General features: G+C 36.7%; 1 protein-coding gene across 1 annotated transcript in view; it reads left to right on the top strand.

Moving 5' to 3' along the window:
• Positions 1 to 19674, top strand: part of LOC578045 (receptor-type tyrosine-protein phosphatase delta) — a 101733-nt gene that overhangs the window by 51106 nt on the left and 30953 nt on the right. Inside the window, exons 23-24 of the mRNA XM_778234.4 lie at positions 13088 to 13194; positions 19402 to 19609. Of these exons, the coding sequence (XP_783327.3) occupies positions 13088 to 13194; positions 19402 to 19609 (315 nt within the window). The remainder of the gene's footprint in view (positions 1 to 13087; positions 13195 to 19401; positions 19610 to 19674) is intronic.

Raw genomic sequence — 19674 nt, forward strand, 5'->3', positions numbered from 1 at the left:
AGAGAGAGAGAAAAAAAAATAGAGAGAGAGGGAGAGAGAGAGAGAGAGAGAGTCTGCTCCATAGAATCATAATGGATGTCCATTGATATACGTTATACCTTTTTTGACAGTTTCTTCATGATTACAATACTTGCTGATGATGTCATAAACGACATTATATGCAATTTGTATTTATTGTCATTATCATGATTATTATCACCCATATAAGTCCAGTGGGTTTTACCGAGTTATCTGTTATTGGTAAAACATTTTTGTCTTTTCCGAACTGACTGATTGAAATTGTAACGGTTCCAATCACGAACGTTAACGGTTTATTAGATACTGTATCTTGCGTTTGGCGAAATCATCCAACGATGATGGAAAACGCCATAAAATCCAACATCAACACGTATAGAAAAATGGCAACTATGCATCACGTGTTCCGATAAAGACCTTGTCATTGCAAAGTTTTACTTTTAAATCTCCCAATAAAATCCTCGAAAGCTGTATCGTCGCAAACATTGAGGCTGAAACTAACGATCAACATATTCAATACTATTTTTTATCCTCGTGATTTGGTGAAAATTTGTGGTCACTCAGCCTCTCAGAATTTTGTTTTGAAGGATGAGATTGCGTAATACTCGTCTAGAGCGTGGTTGCCCTTGTTTCCTGAATTATATTATGACGTGATACTGCACAAACGTGCAAAGTAAGGACATGAATGAACAAAAACCAGAGGTATTTACCAAATAATCTAAAAAGGAATTCTGGGAAGTATTTACCTTCATATAATTCTAACAAACGAAAGAGCACTTACATTCGCATATGTGTCACGATACTTTTTTATTTAGTCAGACTATGGTGCGCTTAGAGATACCAGTATTAAGCGCCTAATAAATATTGGGTATTATTATTATTATTTTTATTATTATATTATTATACTTCAACACAATTCGTTAAGTTACGCATAAAACCAATAAGTTTAACATTTTGATTATCACTGTTAAAGCAGTTAGTTGTTATTATTATGCGATTTGAGTTTTTATATTTCCTTTTGCATAGTTTAAAGTTATTGACATGATTCAGTTGGAAACCTTTTGGTGACCGATGTACAATATTATAAATGTGTTATTTTTTTTGATAAAGTAGGACCTGGCATGTTTACTGTCGAAAGTGACTGTTTTAGAGTTCAGGCTATAGAATATATTTCCAAGAACTGTGGATTCGTTGACTTTTGCTTAATATTTAGGTTCATTCTAAATTTTCTTAATATTGAGTGGTATAATCTGTGAAGGTGTATTTCTTCAAAACAATATAAGGTAGTAACTTTTCATCAAATCTATGTTCATTGTACTTGGGATTTTATTTGTTTAATTTCTTTCATGAAATACGACATTCCATCCTCACAGTAGCACGGTTAGCGTGGAAAACACAGTTTAACATCTCTGAACAGATGTAATAGTGTCATGATTAAAGATTTTTTAAACGTAAAACCATGTTAAATCATTGAGATGTTCCGGTGTTTAAGGATTTCATGAGGGATAACAAAGAGATCTAACTTTTCACCAAGGTCTAACTTCCGATTTAAAGGAGTATCAGGGTTAGAAGGGGTACCGAGCATCTCATCAAAGACTTTATCATCACCCCCACTGAACGGCGGCGCCTCCCGGGGCAAACTTAACCCCCTTTAAGTCGATTTCCGTACCCCTTGGATAATCCTAAGTCAACCATGCAAGCCTGGTAATACCTCAACTCCGAATAACTCGGCTGTAGGAATGGCAAATTAAAGAGCTCGGTATGTTTCCTCCCTCGTAATTCGTAGCTTTAAGAGCGACTTTCCAATAGCAACAAAAGTGATCCGTGGTGAAACTGGGTTATCTCGGCAAAAAGTCAACTCTAATATATATATTAAAGACCCTCGTAAACACATTCATAAGTCATACATGCATGTTATAGGCTGATGTTGCAACATAAGTTTGAAGGCCTATTTCTCTTATTCCAGTCTCAATAAAGTGAGAACTTGAGTTGAAGGAGAGGTATTAATTATGCAAACATTTCAGAATGTGTAGTTGTTGTGATGGTGACCCGTTTAGATGACTGAAGTCTTGAATAAGGAAATTTCGAATCCTCCTTTAAAATTAGTTTCATATATTAGTGATTACGTTTGTTTTTTTTATACACAGACGAGTAAGCTATCCCTTTAACGGTATACATTTGATTTTATTAAGACACCTTAGACGCCCGAAACATGAAACCCCGCCCTATTAACGTACCGGAAGCTCTTATTCATGTCACGACCTTCCGTTAACCTACCTCCACTTCCGGTTGTCATGAGTGACATACCTGTGCTTGGTGCCCCTATTCCTCCAACTACTGCTGGGTAGGCGGGAAGGGGTCGCTAAAATTTCACTTCGATTTCACTTCATGATACAACTTAAACTCCCCTTTCTTCTGCCGCAGTACAAAACCAGCATGAAAATCTGATCAATTCCCAACACGCACACCTTCTCAGGCTACGCTTTGCATTCAGCAGTGGTCTAGCCAGGAAGAGGTGGTCGGGGAGGGTAGGGGTGGGGGCACGTAGGCCTATCCAAGATACTCCCATCCAGGAATATATATATATATATATATATATATATATATATATATATATATATAGGCGTGAAGAAAATGGTCTAGGAACGTGAGACGTAGCTGTACTTTACAAGTTTATTATATTCATAAAGTGCAAAAAATGAAATGGAAATACCTTAATGACACTTTAGTAGAAACTAAATGTATTATAATTTAGTCCGTTAATATTTTTTGCTTCCTTACATAATATTATATAGGCCTTATTGTATATATTATTACAAAAAACTCAATTCAGACACAAATCTTCCTTCTTCAATGACCCCAGGCTGTATGTGTCCACCATTGAAAGATTCCGGCCACGCCGCTGTCAGCCATTATATTCGAGGCTCTTTTTAGGCTGGTAAAGCCATGTGTGATGATAACATTAATATCATGCTTTCCGTCATTATGTCTGCTTTATAAAGGTTTTTCGATAAAAGTATTTTAGGTGTGTAAAACATAATAACCTTATAAGAAAAAATGAGTGGTGAGTATGTTGTACACACGAAGCCAGACAATCTTTTATCATAGAGCTGTTATAGCTCCATGCTTTCACCTTGCTGACCGCCAGGCTTTTTGTTTAAAAAGAGGTTTTTGCCCATTGCCAATATCCGATGACGTATAGCGAGTATTGGTGTCTGGTTTCTACAAGGATCATGTCCATATATGGTATGATGGTCACTTTTGTCTTATTTGACGGTTCTCAAAGTGACCTGCTTTTGAACAAACATGTACTGTAAAAAAATGTTCAGTAAAAACAATTTTAAAGGTTGTACCTTATTTCATTGTCAATTCTGTAATAAAGAACTGAGAAAATCACTTTTTGACAAATTGAAAAACAATAGAGATTTATGCAAAATGAATAAGTGAAAATAATATAAGAATGTGCCTGTTTAGTTTTTCTTTGCAAGAAACCCTGCTGAAACAAAATAGTCGTAACTTTTTCACTACCAATTTTTATTTTGGCAGTCATTTCGCTATAGGCGATTTGTATTTTGTCTTCCTTTTATTTCATTTTCTTCTTCTTCTTCTTTTTGGAATGACGAATATCGTCATTGTCTTTCTTCTTCCTCTTCTTCTCCTTTTTTATGTAAGACTTTTTTTATGTTGATTAAATTTTCGTCATAATTCCAAATTGTTAAATAATTACGATTAAGAACATCTACCAAATGTTTCTGTTCAATGTTAGTAGCCGGTATCAATGAGATTTTAAACTTGATTGCTATTATACCTTATCTCTCATGAATATCATGCTATAGAGCTCCATGTAAGAGCATAGGCGAACGAAATGATGATATAAGTATTCAAAATAACATTGAATGTAAGCTTAAAAGGGTGATCTACCATACTTTTTAAATGTGAAAGTGCTGACGCCCGAATACATATCATGTGAATCGTATTCCCTGAAATGAAACGAAACTAAAATACGTTTATCTATTTTCTTTCGTCTGTGTTTGATTTCTTATCAGTTGAACGTCATAGCATCTTATCATTAACAATTGTCTGTTTCCAGATGGAATTGTTCAACTTTATAGGTGCCTGGAAAGGCTGTCGTGTCGGGTGTACTATATTTCGTACGCCATAGCCAGGCACAGCTGAAGTCAAGTAACACGAAGATGATCACTGAACAGGATACTAAATGATTATGAGTCTCGGAAGACAAAGTGCATCGGATGTGCGACCTAATACTGAAAATATAGGATAAGAATTTATTTTTTAATTTTTTAAATCTCCCCCTTTTTCAATTTTCACCTGATATTACCAATTTCTATTTTATATTTGCGTTTTGTTCTTCCCAGCGCTTTCTCTCTTTCCCTCTTTCACTTATCTACCCCTTTTCTCTCTCTCTCTCTCTCTCTCTCTCTCTCTCTCTCTCTTCCGGCCCCTACGTTAGATGTATCATATAATAAATATAATAAACAATACATTAAAGATGGAAAGATGCAAGTCCAATCTATGTGGATTGTTGCTTTCTTTTGAACAAGAGCAATAGGCACACGGGTTGAACTAAATATAGGTTCACATTACTTGATATTAACTATCTGTTAATTTTCCTTTGATTATGCATTGCGGAGAATGAGATCTTAATTAGTTATCATTATGAATCCGGTCTTTGATGAGCGTGGTCTTTGGTGTGCGTGGCGTTTAAGATAAGAATGCCTCAAGAAAAGAAGTGCTTATCTCATTGATAATGCGAGCACAACTGTCACAAATTATTTGACATGGCTCCCGTACTCTTGGGCAGTGAAAGTAAAAGTCTTTCTCCAATTACAGTAAGACAATGCCTCCGATCAGTTATGGCACGAATTATGACGTTTGTTCTAACACAAAAAAGAAAGAAAGCTATTGGAAGAAAGGAGACGATTGGAAATGATAAGGATTCCAACAATGTCAGGAAATGGTGAACTGCTACCCAAGTTGAAAGTTGATTTGGGTTCTGTTTCGCATATGGGAATCATCATATACGTAATTTGCCCGAATCTGGAGAGAAAACCTGACCAAATTGGACGCAAAGTTTAATGTCCTCGATTGAAAACACCAGTGGGAAAGCCAAGTTTCATTACGTACTTCGTGTCTCTGCTCTGACATCGAGACCATGGAGACGTGTGCTGAAAGTTTGCAGCGTCTTGCCAAATGTTCTCAGATTCGTTTACAAATCAAGAGCCAAGCCAGCATAGCTTCCGTGTGCTTGTTCTTACGTCGTCGCTCAATAGACGAACGTCCAGGATTTCAAGGGAAGTTCATGCGAAACTGGACCACGTATGAACGAAAGATATGAACAGATGAACGAGATGTGTGAAATAGATTACAAAGAAATCACTCGTAGTCCTTTTAAAAGAAAACAACATTGATTGGCGAAGGACTGAGTGTGCGTTCTTTCTCTTATAGTTTTTTCCCCTCTAGTACTAAAAACAATTTTTCCATTATTTTGTGGGAATATCTTCTAGAAAGTTTCTGAATAGGAGGAATGAAAATAATGGGGAGAGAAAGACAGAGCAAGACAGAGCTGGAGTGACAAAAACAGTGTGTGTGTGTGTGTGTGTGTGCGTGTGTGCGTGTGTGTGTGTGTGTGTGTGTGTGTGTGAGAGAGATAGAGAGAGAGAGAGAGAAAGGGAGAGGGAGAAAGAGATAGAAGCGATTGAAAAAGAGATAAATAGATTGGGTAAAAATACGCAGAGATTCATTTAATTTATTTTGGGGAGGGGGATCGAGGTTAGTCGATTCGAAAAAGGAAAATATAGAGACAGTGTGATTTGGAACTATGCAGGTGCTATGTGATCATATAACCTCAGGAGGCATAGTAGGGCAATGTTACGTAATAGTCTCCTACCTTCCACAGGAAAAATATGTCTACTTAACTTCCTTTTTATTCCAAATTAATTTGCACATGTCGACTTTTCATCTTCTGGTTGTCTGTCGAGGAGACATTCGGATGAAAATTAATTGGATACAATTAATTTGACGTCGTTGAAGAAAATGTCCGCGGGGAGAAAATCTGGAAGTGAGAATTTACAACAACTTGCTCATTTTTGAAGAACTTCTTCGAAAGCTAAATGAATTATGAGGTTAAATAACGCACGAGACGTTGTAGAAATATTGGTTCACCGATATCAGCGAAGACTGTACATCGTATCTGTCATGCTAATCTGATCTTAGCAATATTATTTTGCTCGGTCCGTGTTAATGTCAACCTTTTTTTATTTATCTAGATTACTGCATATTGCATTCACATTATAGTAGGTTAAACTCATTAAAAAACTTAATACATTTACATTCGAGGTACATACGCAGAATGTTCCCGATATAAAATGGACTCAAACCGGAAATATGCCGACGGTAATTGTCTAGTAGTGCATAAGCAGTGTAAGACATTTTTGGTAAATAAAGATGGGGCCCAGTAAGCATTGTTTCGAGCAACCATTGTTGAATGTTGTGCATCAGGTCTAAGTTCGTTGTTAATTATGTTTGTTGGCTTCTGTCATGTTGAAAACTGTTCATACTGCACCTTTTGTTTGTCTACCTTTCAACCAAAACAACACCGATGTCATTGATTTGAAGCCTATTAAAAGAATCGCACTTTTGCCTTGAACTATGATGAAAATAAGTAAAACAATGACTCATTTTTATGCTAACACTTCCAGCGCCTTTTCGATACTTTCTTTTAGAAATTTACAATACACAGATCTATACAAAATCGTCAATTCAAATCTAGTTAAAGACAAGAAATTCCATTCTTTTAATATGGGTTTCCTTCATCAATATAGAGATCTCCACGATTATTGTCTATCAGCTAACTTCGAGCAAATCTACATACTTAATATATTATGTAACCCATTTGGGTTTTGGTTTTTGCAAATTTTTACTCTTCCAATTTATATTAACATGTATCATATTTCATTTCATTTTATCTATTCATTTCTAAAGGGCTATTTGCTTTAATTTTGTCATTGTTAATTTATTAATGCATTTAAGTTATTCATTTCATTTTTATCTTATTTGTATGAGGGAGGGGTATAATATCTGGCGACTCGGAGAGAGCCCACGATTCCTCGGCCATTGTCCATGCTCTGAGTCACACCTACATGTATATCCGATGGGGTTTAATTAAAACTGATCACCGCTCAGTAGACGTGCATTCATCACCGGATCGGCCGTTCCTCCGCCTTCCTTCCTACATGTACTGGTAGTGGGCGCGAGGTAGTCGTCCGCCGAACTCGTGAATAATGAAAATTTATCGCTTTACCAATTTCATCGGGCAAGGTTATGGGATGAGCGAATATAGATGGTGACATCATCTTTGTTTGGACGACGGCGGTGATGGTAGAGGCCAATTCATCGTCATGATGGGATAAACCAACAAACTGTTGCTTTTGCTTAATCATGATTAAGATTATTGTCAGGTGAAGTCGTATCATGTCTGGAAAGTTTTATGTTCTATTTGTTAAGCTAGCTATCATTCTCAGTTAATGGTAGTTTTTTGTTTTTCTTAGTAATGTACCGTTTAAACTCTCAACATGGCCCTCTTATGTACTCTTTGAGTAGAGTACATTGATCAATGTTTCTGCTGAGCACTATAAAGGTCTGTCACCCCTCACATCCTGCCTGTCTCGCACTCGTTTCTCCCCCTCTATCTCTCATCTCCACCTTCATACACGCTTTCCTTTTTCAAAATGATTTCGTTTCTTTTCCTGTTTCCCCTCTCTTACTCCACAATACTATCTCTCCCTCCTCTTTTTAGATACACTTTTTGCCCCTCCCCACTCTCCCTCTCGCATCCCTTTCTCTTCCTTCCTCTCTTTGTTTGCCTCTCTCTAGCTCTTTTCTCTTCCCTCTCCCTCCATTTGCCTTTTCTCCTTCGACCCCTCCCTCTCTATGTCTCTCTCATTCTCGGCTCCAATTCTTCTCGATCCTTTCTTCTCCTATTTTGAATCTGTTCCTCTTCTTCCTCTCTATCTCTCAATATCCCCTCTCTCTCTCTCTCTCTCTCTCTCTCTCTCCCTCTCTCTCCAGCCAACTCTTACTCCCTGTTTACCCGTGCTCTCTCTGCACCCAGTCTGATTCATGTCAATAATTCATATTGATCTGTGATTTGTCATCGCTTATCTCAGAAATGACACCAGTCCACATAGGTTGCATGACCACCCTACTATGGATAGATCATATTAGATCAGTGAGATATTCGTATATCCATGGATAGATTAATATCAAACCTATGGTATAAACTGTGGAATCCGCTGTATGATGGGGGAGAGAGAGGGAGAGAGAGAGGGAGAGAGAGAGAGAGAGAGAGATATATAAAGACAGAGAAATTATGCAGATAGACATATGGAGATAGAGAAAGGGAGAAGGAGAGAAAGAAAGAAAGAGACAGAGGGAGAAAGACAGACAGATAGATAAAGAGATAAACCAAAAATATAGGGAGAGATACAGACATAGACAAAATAGAAAGGTGGCGAAAACATAGAGACAGGTAAGAGATGAAGAGACAAAGGGGCAGATTGACTCAGAAAAATAATTGCGAGAGAGAAAGAGAGAGAGAGAGAGAGAGGGAGAAACAGATATAATAGAGGGATAGACATATAGCCACGAAGAGACAGCAAAAGAAAGATATATCTGAGGTAGATAGATAAATAAGGAGGGGGATAGAGGGAAAGGGAGAGAGAGAGAACGAAAGAGCAAGAGATAAAGAAAGAGAAAGAGAAAGAGAGAGAGAGAGAGAGAGAGATGGCAGATGACATACAGATGGAGTTTATATACAACGCAAACGCATTATATAAATATTAAAGTACAACTGAAAAATACTGAATCATGCTCCATATTCCCTCTATAACATTGCCTAGTCATCAGGGTTTATATTCTTGAAATGTTACCATGATTACCGGAATATGAATATCCGAAGTTAAAAAACAATTAGTATGTGCGATAAATCAGGTATTTCCGAAAGGAAATGAACAAACCAATTTTTCTGTTGTTGATTTATCTAATGTCTGTAGAATATCATGTGAAAACAATAAAGCAAAATTGTATTTTAATGCGAATATCATCAGATCGAAACAGTTTGACATTGTAGAAGCGTCTACCGCACTAGTATTACCCGTGACGTATTCGCACTTTTATACAAATTCCAAGGAAAACATAAAAATCAAGAGAATAACAGGTAAAAGTTTGCTCTGTTGTTGATTTATCTAATGTCTGTAAACTTTCATGTGAAAACAATAAAGCAAAATTGTTACATGAAGTATATTTCAATGCGAATATTCAGATCGAAACAGATTGACCGCACTATTGTATGTGTTGTACTCGCACTTTTATTCAAATTTCAAGGAAAACGTAAAAGTCAAGAGAATAACAGGTAAACGTTTGCCTTATTGTTGACTCATCTGATGTGTGTAGAGTATCATGTAAAAACAATAAAACAAAATTGTTACTTGAAATGTATTTTAATGCGAATATTCAGACCGAAACAGATTGACATTGTAGAAATGTTGACCGCACTACTATACGTGTTGTACTCGCACTTTTATTCAAAGGTTATATCGTCAACAGTATCTGCACATTAATTAATGAACAATCTATTTTCTGTCTGTGCAAACTTGTCAATATCTACATTTCTTTCATTTCGTATGTAAATAAACCCAGTAAATACAATGTAATTAACAAAAAGAGATGTTTTCAACAAACAGGTGTTCAGAAAAAAACTCTCAATTTAGATTTTCATAAACCGATGAATTTGAGTTTAAATCACATCACACATACTTTTACTTGCTGATCGTGGTATCAAAGTGCTATTCATGTCTAAAAATAAAAACATGCAGTGAAATCGATAAGGGAGACTCAATTGAAGTCAAATTCAATCCGTATTTTTAGAAACAAGTATATCACTTTCCCCTTCTTTACTGCACTTTTTTTGAAATATTAGATAATGTTATTGCATGCGGTTTTGTTTGCAGCATCACATGGTCCTTATTTCTCATTTAAAGGTACTATATCCCTATTGCAGCCAACCTCAAATTCTGTAGAACTTTGCAGGAATTATGAACATGTCATGTTTGTCCTATCTGTGAGATTTAAATGTTAGCAGTGTCTTAATATTCAAATTGTGCAAGGAAACCCGTTTACTTGCTAGACTTTACTGTCAGACACTGTTGAGTGACTGACTGGCTTTTTTTCTTCTTTGGTAATAACATACATAAATTGAGCTGTAAAGGGTACATGACAGTTTGTCTACATCAATAACCCACCTCTTGTGATTGCCAAAATGAAACTGATTGAATCTTTGCGCAGCATAAAACGTACGACCATTCGGTACAATGGTCTGAAAATCAAGACTATTACTTATTAGCTCTATAGCTCCTAAGTCGATTTGACAACTAATAGTCGTTACTTTCCCACTTGAAGACATTTTCAAGCCCCACCTTTTTTAGGGAAGTTCTAAATTAGTATTATCTTTCAAATGCCGTTGGAATTTAACCTTTTAATTTTTTTGGCCTGCAAATGGGACATAGTACCTTTAACATAGCCTATTTGACATGTTAATCTAACATGTTTGGCAGGATATAAGTTACAATTTACTATAGTTAATGTTAAGTGATGGTATTTGTTTTGTTTTTTTCTGTTTCATATCCCCTTTGTTACCATTTCTTTAAATACTCACTGACATTGATAAATTTGAATGAAAAAAAAAAGAAACAATCATAACAGTAGAAACAATCTATATGGGTTAAGTTGAAAACAAAGCTGTACCAATGAGGTTTTATAAGAACGAATGCATATACAAGTAAAGACCCCATTGTCTTTACACTGTAAAAGACAATTGAGTAATAGTTCTTGGGTAATGTAACAGTTTTTATATGTAACATTTTGCAAGTTTGTCGTTTTCTATATGAGCTTTAGTATGAAATATTTCAAACTCACCAGTTTTAAATTTGAGAAAATTAGTTTCTGCTTCGTTATTTCAGTTGAATGTTTTGTTGTTTCAGTTGTTTATAATGCTGTGATAATAATTTTCACTTACTTTATGAAACTCTAAAGAGCACTACATAATCTTATCATTGTAATGACCTCACTTTCAAACACTAACCTCGCCCCTGGTATACATGTACAATCAGCAACACACTGTGCTCCTTCTCCCCTACCCGTGTACCGCTGCTATAAACAGTCCCGGATATTGAATAAGTCAAACTATAATTGTGTTAGTGCGCCGCAACTGCGCACATCTGCGTGTGCTCCTACTCTCTCTTGATACGTGGTATAAAAATATCTGCCGCCTACAACATGCAACATACATCGCAAAATAACGATCAGATACAGACGCTCATATAGAGTTTAATTGACGCACACCTTTTACCGCGAAAGTAACATTTGTTTACCTTACTCGCTCATGGTGGCTTTGGAATTTTATATAATCGGAGTTTCACCGTCACCGTCGTTTGAGATTGTGCTCTATTGACATTGAATTTATTTCGGAGATTTATATTGTTAAGGTTAAGGGAATAACGAAAGGTAAGTCGTATATTGTGATCATACAAGCCTGAAAATGTATTATTTTAAGCAACATTGTGGCTCTTGTAAAAGTAAAGGGTGCCTCTTCATTGCATTGTTGATGTCTTTCCGTTGATTGATATATTTGAATTGATTAATATACATGGTGCTATCATTTCAGTGTGGATTTCAATAGAATATCTGGAATATTATGATATCATAATGATAATACTACTACACTTAAAATATTTGTATATATTTTATTGCATTTGTCTGTGCATTTTTATTTTGAATTTAATATCTGAAAAACAAAAATGAAATCGGTCATGGTACATTTTATTTCAATTGTTTTAATGACTATTGATATATATATATATATATATATATATATATATATATATATATATATATAACTTATACAAATTGTGTAGAAGAGAAGTTCAAACAGATGATATTTGATCACAAATTTTCGATTTTCCTTACGTCAAGCATGAACTTATCTTCTTCATCATCTTTTGCGTCATGTTAATTAATATTATGCCCAACACGTGGACCTAATATCGAATACATATACGTATGTTTTGTTTATATACATTTATATGTATCATATATGTTACAGAGGTGCCTTAAGAGGAATCATTACATTTTTTCTCCCAATATCACATGTCTGTACCTGTACGTAAATCGTACGATATATAATATGGTATCATGTGGTTGATATATCATATTACTTCTGTGTAATCAATACGTACCATTTGTACTTTCTCATCAATAAAATAATTTGTGTGACTTCTTGATTGCGGACCGAGCCAGACAGCTTCCCGTGAGCCATTAACCACTCTAATTAGCACCTTTGATACCTAACAACAACAGACCACTCTCCGTCTGTCAATGAAATTGATTTTACTCTCGAGAGTCCTTCAATCGAATCGCTTTGCTAAATGTCTCTTGATTAGTCACGTTAATGGCACACGTAACACCTTAATTTTATCACTAGTCTTGTTCTAATGTTCTAATGGATAGAGTGTGTTCTGTGCTGTTGACGAGGCATAGGATGTTTATGCGTTGATTGCAAACGTGTTAATTAAAGAGATAAGTGCGGCGCCTTGGGAATTGCCGATGTTTTTTTTTAATATCATTTGAAATATTGCTGTAATACGATGTAAATTCAAAAGATCACTGTTCAGAAAAAAAGAAGATTAAAGATATTCCAAGGATACCAAGGTGCAGGAATTCCAAATCGCCGTGGGGTTATTGTTCGCCTGTTTATGAATATTGGTAATAATCCAATTGTTATACAAATTAATTACAGGCTGAAAATACAATGGCATCTACACAATAATAGCCATTGCAGATAAAAAGAGGTTTATGACATAGTAGAGATAATGTAGTTAATACAAGTCTAAGAAACGAGAAACATATTTTCCACTCTAAAGTGAAGAAAAAACGATGGTTCGGCTAGTTATGACGTTTGAAATAAAATATTTGTATCATCATTCTGTTTCGTTTTCAGTTCCTGGTCCTGTTACGGAGCTCCAGGTCTTAAACCGTACATTGGATTCTATTGAGTTACGGTGGGAGGCCCCAAAGAGTCTCAACGGTGAATTACTCGGCTATACGGTAAGTTCAATATTGTTCGTCTACCTTCAGCAAAGAAGCTTTTGATCGCTGATAATTAGATAAGTAGTAAACAAACCTGATGGAAATGACTATATCAATCAACATAATGCCGTTTCAATAGTCTTATGCATCACTCTTTGAAATGTGCAAGCATCACCATGACATATGATATAATCCGATCATGATGTCGTCACGTGATATAATAATTACACGATTGAGTCCTTTCATCAGCAAATAATAAACAAAGTTAGAAGGAAATCGTATTATTATAGGAGAAATTTTACTTGTTGTTTGTGAAAGTATTGTGGTTACTATGTTCTCATGGATAATGTTCCAAATTTAGACAACATGGGGAGGACGGCAACAGGATCTCCCCTGAACATGACGTGCATGACGTCAGAAAAGTGGAAAGCAATTACACTTGGTATCCTGTTTCTCTTGAAAACCCTGAAGGGGAATACACATCCAACAATAAAAGAAGGGAAACAGCAAAACGTTCCCCCCAGCCGTAATCTTTAAATCGTGTTAAAATCTTAATATAATATACTGGCCTTAACAAAATTGGCACGATTGCAGAAACACCGCTTCTTTACAAACACGCACCGAAAACAACCAATTAGGTTTCATTCTACTTTTATCTCTTTACCCTTGATTGGTCACAACCACTGTTCTTGGTTTCATTTAAATATGATCCTCCCTCCACAACCTGTTTGGGATCAAGGGTCTCTTTATTTAGAAGGAGCCCAAGCTAGGGGTACACTCATGCCTCCTATCAGAGAAGATCCTAGCCCATCGATTCTGACAATGGATGGTTTGGTGCGTGATGGAGATTGCCTTAAGCACATGACACGCTGGGTTAATACCCTCCTTGATGATTCACTGTTTGCATAGAAGGGGGTATCATCATTGATCATAGACCCTATCTGTGTCACCAACCTGGTGGAGGGGTGTCATACAGGGGTAAGAGATAGGGGCAGGGGTATGTTACCTTATATCACTTATCACGATTATACCACTTATCCAGAACACGATTATTTCACATAGCGGTTCAACTTGCTCAGATGGGTATTCGAGAGATACACGAGTTTGAATAAAAGTTTCAATAGATAAGATAAGATCAGATAAGATGAGATAGAATGCATTTGTTGGTCTCTTTCAGACATTAAAAGAAATTTGTACAGACAATTTGTTGCAGTGGAAATTTTGATTTCTCCAAATAATCATGCACATTTAGACCGAATGTTTCACTTATTTAAAATAGAATAATTCATTTAAAGACCATCTTCCTTTGCTCTTCGTTGAGATTCCTTGTACACTGTATTGTAATCTCTTGCTATTTGTTTCTTCAATCCACCATAGCTTCCTTTCGTGCATCTGATTGAATTCCAAGATTGTCAGTTTGAGGAAGTTTGGTGCTAATAATGGATTAAGGGTTAGCTAATGGGATGGTTTAGCTCGGGAAAGGATAGACCCCCCAAAAGCAGCTGTCCAGAGTTCCACAGGCCACATTTTATATGAATCACTGCATTAAACCTTTATATTTGACGTCACTGATTTCCATTGTTCGTCATTGTTCGAATATTTAGAGTACGCCATTATCTACCACTATCCTCTGGCCATGTGTATTAAGACTATCCACTTTACCCCTGCTGTGGAAAATAGTGGTCTCATGTTCTCCACCTTTTAACCCATCACGTAGGCTCTAGAAAATCCTCACATCCCCCTGTGAGCAAGGATCATATTACGCCTCTTACTCCGGGCCGTATCACTTTCACCAGTCGCATGAATCGCAAACCATGGGGCTCGATAAAGGGGTATTAACCCCATTTTTCATAATGGCGTCGCACCCTGTTCCCCGGTCCCATTGTTCTTGTGACCCAGTCTTTCTCGCTTCGTCACATCTAATAGCCCCCCTCGGGGTAAATGGTGGAAAATGTGCCATTTTCTTTTGTTTGGCTGTCATTAAGGTGCGAATTCAATCTGTTATGGAATCTATGCCCTAGGTGTTACTCTACCCGTCATCATGATCATAATCGTTTAATTTTTTGTCATGATTCGTTCCCGTGAACTAGTTTTTTTTATGTTAAAGCACCATATAATCATGAGCGCACATTCATACATTGATGTAATGCATGTACCAATAAACTGAATTAGTCATAATACAAGATGTCAATCAATCAAGCAATCAATCAATCAATCAGTCAGTGCTTGCTATAGATCTCACCATTGTGTAACCATACAAAGATTTACATTAACAATTCTTTTAGTTACTAACGTATATCTATAGTCAATATTTCTGCTCTATCAGGCTCGCAAAAGTCAGTTTGAAGTGATATGTAATATTTCCTTACTATTGTAAGAGTTGGTCCTAAAATAAATTGATCTATATAATTATATCTCTGCTATTAGAATGGAATTATTAAAACAAGCATATCATTATAATTCAAATTCAGGGAATAGAGGGTGAAACAAAGGGTTTTTTTTTCAAATAAGAAAACGGCTCTTATTTGTTAATGAAATAAAATATTATGTGGGCCCATTAAAAGTTTCAAAATAATCAGGATTACCGGACTATGATAATCGAACTGTTATGGAAAAATATTATAAATAGATTTCTGAATTAATATTTGCCTTATGGTCATCAATTATTTGGCCCCAAAGTCTGTAAACATGAAACATTATGTTTTTCGCTCTTTCTTGTATTTCTTTTATTTCTAAATCGGGAATTCTATCACCGATTAATATTAGCAGGAGATAAGCGGTTTTACCTTAAATGTCAATGACTATGTATGATTCATTCGATACTGCACGAAATTATCATCATATATCATGTTTCCATCGTTAATACTGATCAGATGAGATGAAATATTCATATCGGTAACACATGATTAACATCTAAAGAGTCTGTGAGAGAGGGGGAGGAGGCGAGAGAGAGAGAGAGAGAGAGAGATAGGGAGAGAAAGAGAGAGAGAGAAAGAGAGAGAGAGAGAGAGAGAGAGAGAGAGAGAAAGAGGGCAGAGAGCGAGAGGGAGAGAGATAATAAGATCGCGTACACCAAAAAGTCACTAATCTCATAAAAAACATTTATACACACAAACACACGCACCAGCAGGCACAAAAGCACCAGCACGCACACACGCACCATCACACACACCCACTATACACACACGTACACACACATAGAGAGAGAGAGAAAGAGAGAGAGAGGGAAAAAAGAGGTCGCTAACACTAAAAAGAGGCTCATTGGTACGTCATCTCCCTTACAGCGACACCATGTTCATATCGCTCCTATAATCCACTGGGGTACCTAATAAAATGTGATACCATGCATTCAAGTATATACAGATAAAGTGTTCTTGTTGAAATTTCAGAATCCAATGAACAATGCTAACAGCAGCGCATAGTTATCTCTAATTAAGGCCAAATTAAGCCACGCCTTAAACTAAATTAGACTAGATTAAGGTCAAACGATTAAACGATTTCATTATTTGAAACATATTCAGGTTTCAGGATCCAAATTCGGCATACAGTTTTATAATAATCATAGCCTAAGGTTAAATGAAATGATAATCACTATAGATTGAATAGGATAATATAACAGTTTAATAATGTGTACCGTTGTTCTCTTGTTTCGATCGATAATTATAGTTCATTAAGGCAAGCAAATCATGATCACTAGATAATGAAAAAAATTATATCTTTAAATAAATGTGTATTCTTGACTGAGATCCAAATTATTTCGAATCAAATTTTCAAGTTTCGACCAATATCGAATGCACAACTTTAGAGATGATGTTGATAATCAATTAATATAATCCCATTATCCTGAAGGTTTATGCATCATGCAGTCTTCCAGCACTCACTAAAATAGTTGGCTATGTTCCATTAAATGAGCCAAACATTGATGCCATGTTAGATAACAATATCTTAACTTCGCTACTACACCTCGAAACGACAATCGAGGCATGGCTTTATCGGCTAAGACATGTGCTTTCAGTTCTGTTCACGGGATTTCTGCGAAAAGTTGGACGGTATCCATGACAACGAAGGAAAAGGGCGCATTTTTGTGTGGCATGGAGAAAAGTCGCAAAACTTTGAAATCGAGGGCATTACCGGACGGCAGTGTAGACCATTTCGGTTGTGATACCTCATATGTAGTATGTATAGCTCAGTCACGTGCTTCAGCGTTGGATCAAGGCCGCCCAAATATGACGATTTATGATCGCAGATGATCCCAATCTTGCGATCACATCCTCCGATAGCCTTATACCTTGGCTCCATCCTTCGTTATTTAAAGAAAAATGAAAAATGGGTTCTCTGCTTGGTCTAAACTTAGATTCTGTGGAAAAACAAGCGACATGAGATCCGGGTATGGGGAAAGCATGTGAAGAAGATACACCAACTACAGCTTGAGGACGTCACGGCGAGCGGAGATTGGCACAGTGTGCTCAGATCTTCTGAAGATTACCAAACCAAAACAAAACTCAAGGTTCCTTAGTCGAGCGATCATGGACCTATAACATATAGGAACCATAAAACAAACCACCGATACACTTCATTACATTGAATTTCCTCAGCTTTCTTGTGGCTTTAAGTTTATAGGGTATTGCTATAAATAGCTCGGATGTATAAAACAGGTGGGTGTACTCCCAAAACATCGATGTAAAACTAGCAACCTACCCTATCCTGGCAAATTTGCTGAGATCTTATCGGAACAGCAATATTCACCTAGAATTAGTTGTAAACATGTTGTGCACATATTGGCCTGGCATCCGACTTTGGCGTCATATAAAAATGTCAAGGAATTATTTGAAAATTGAACTTCCAACTCCCAGATGGTCATGGCTATGATGTCATACGGAATGTGCACACTCATACAAATCGAGATTTTGTTACACAATCCAAGAATTTTTCTTGCTATTGTGTACACAGCCTGTAGTATTTGCGAAGTTAATGCCCTCTGTACAGCTTATACAGCTGAATTGCTTCATAAATTGATCTGCAGAGCTTCTCTCTTTCCCTTTTTTTAAAAACGGCACAAACACCTGTAGTTTTGTGCATCTTTTAAATACATTTATCAAAACAACAAGACAGAAAAACGTTACAAACACAGTGCACCTTTCATGCTTCAGATAGAGTGGGGAAAGAAGAAGCAAGAGGGATATAAAACAGAATTAAAGGTAGACAACATAGAACTATGAGGTAAAAAGTGAAAATCACTAACAAGTTGATTAGGGTTGGCTTTGGTCACCGGTGTGACAGATTAAAAACAGACAACCTGCTGTAGACTGTACTGTGTCTTTCAAAGGTCGACGAAACCTATGAACACAGTCTATTTCTCGTACATAATATATACGATCATACCCTCTACACAAATGCTCCTAGAAAAGACCGAATGTTGACAATAACATTCAACATAGTCAGACCAGAGGACATGAGACGTCTAGGAAATTGTGTTTGCCGACGAGTTCCTTTGATCTAATTAGGCGCCAACAACACATTCATCTGGTCATGCGGGCTACCGCATTGACCAAATGTGTGCAACATTCTGCAGAACTCAAAGGCTACAGTATTGTACTAACATGTGTTAGTTCCAACTGTTTTGTTTACTGTGCCAGTACGAATATCTCTCCGTTGGATAGATAGATAGATTCTCCTTCAATTTTAAATTCTACATATAGGCCCTAATTTATCAATACATTTTTTCTCGAAAATCTCAGAAAAGCAAGTTTGATGTTTATCAGACAGAAGAATCAACAAGCACTCTGGACATTGGGATACGATAACGCGTAGAAGGTGAAGAAGATGAATGCAATGCAGCAATAGTTTACCACGAGGTATTCATCATGTCCATACCGAATAAGGATTCGTTAACATTACCTGAAGGCATAACGAAACCGTCCGAAACCTGTGGTTTTGTGGGTGACATGCTTACGCCATTGGGTTTTGTTTTAGTGTGACGTATTGAGATATCTTAAAGCGGGACTGCACTGCTTGTAGCTACTTTCGCCTTCTATATAGAAACCGATGCCTAAGCGGTACCCTTTTGCCCCCCATGATCCCCTTATCTTACGCTAATTGAGAGCTGATTTGATGAGATAACCACATGCCAGTGACCAGGCAGAGAGGACTAATCCCTCCTGGCCAAACTAGTGCGGACAGGCTTTAACATTGTGTCTAAATGTTTATCTTGTTGAATTTCCACAGATTTCTTATGTGCCTGTTGTGAAGAACGAGCCAAAAGATGGCAACCTTTCCACCAAACGGCCTATAATGAACATACATAATACAAGGTCTACTCATATTCTCGTATCCGAGCTCGATCCCGCCACAGAATACATCTTTCGAATTTCAGCCAACAACCGTGTCGGAGACGGCACCGTCATCGTCATCACTGAATATACTAAGGTCCCAGGTAAGAGAATAAACTCATAAAGTAATGCTTGCCTAATTCTTGCAAAGAGTATGTCGATACTTTAT

The sequence above is a fragment of the Strongylocentrotus purpuratus genome, unplaced genomic scaffold (assembly GCF_000002235.5).
Source record: "Strongylocentrotus purpuratus isolate Spur 01 unplaced genomic scaffold, Spur_5.0 spur5_scaffold_3, whole genome shotgun sequence".
Classification (NCBI taxonomy): Eukaryota; Metazoa; Echinodermata; class Echinoidea; order Camarodonta; family Strongylocentrotidae; genus Strongylocentrotus; species Strongylocentrotus purpuratus.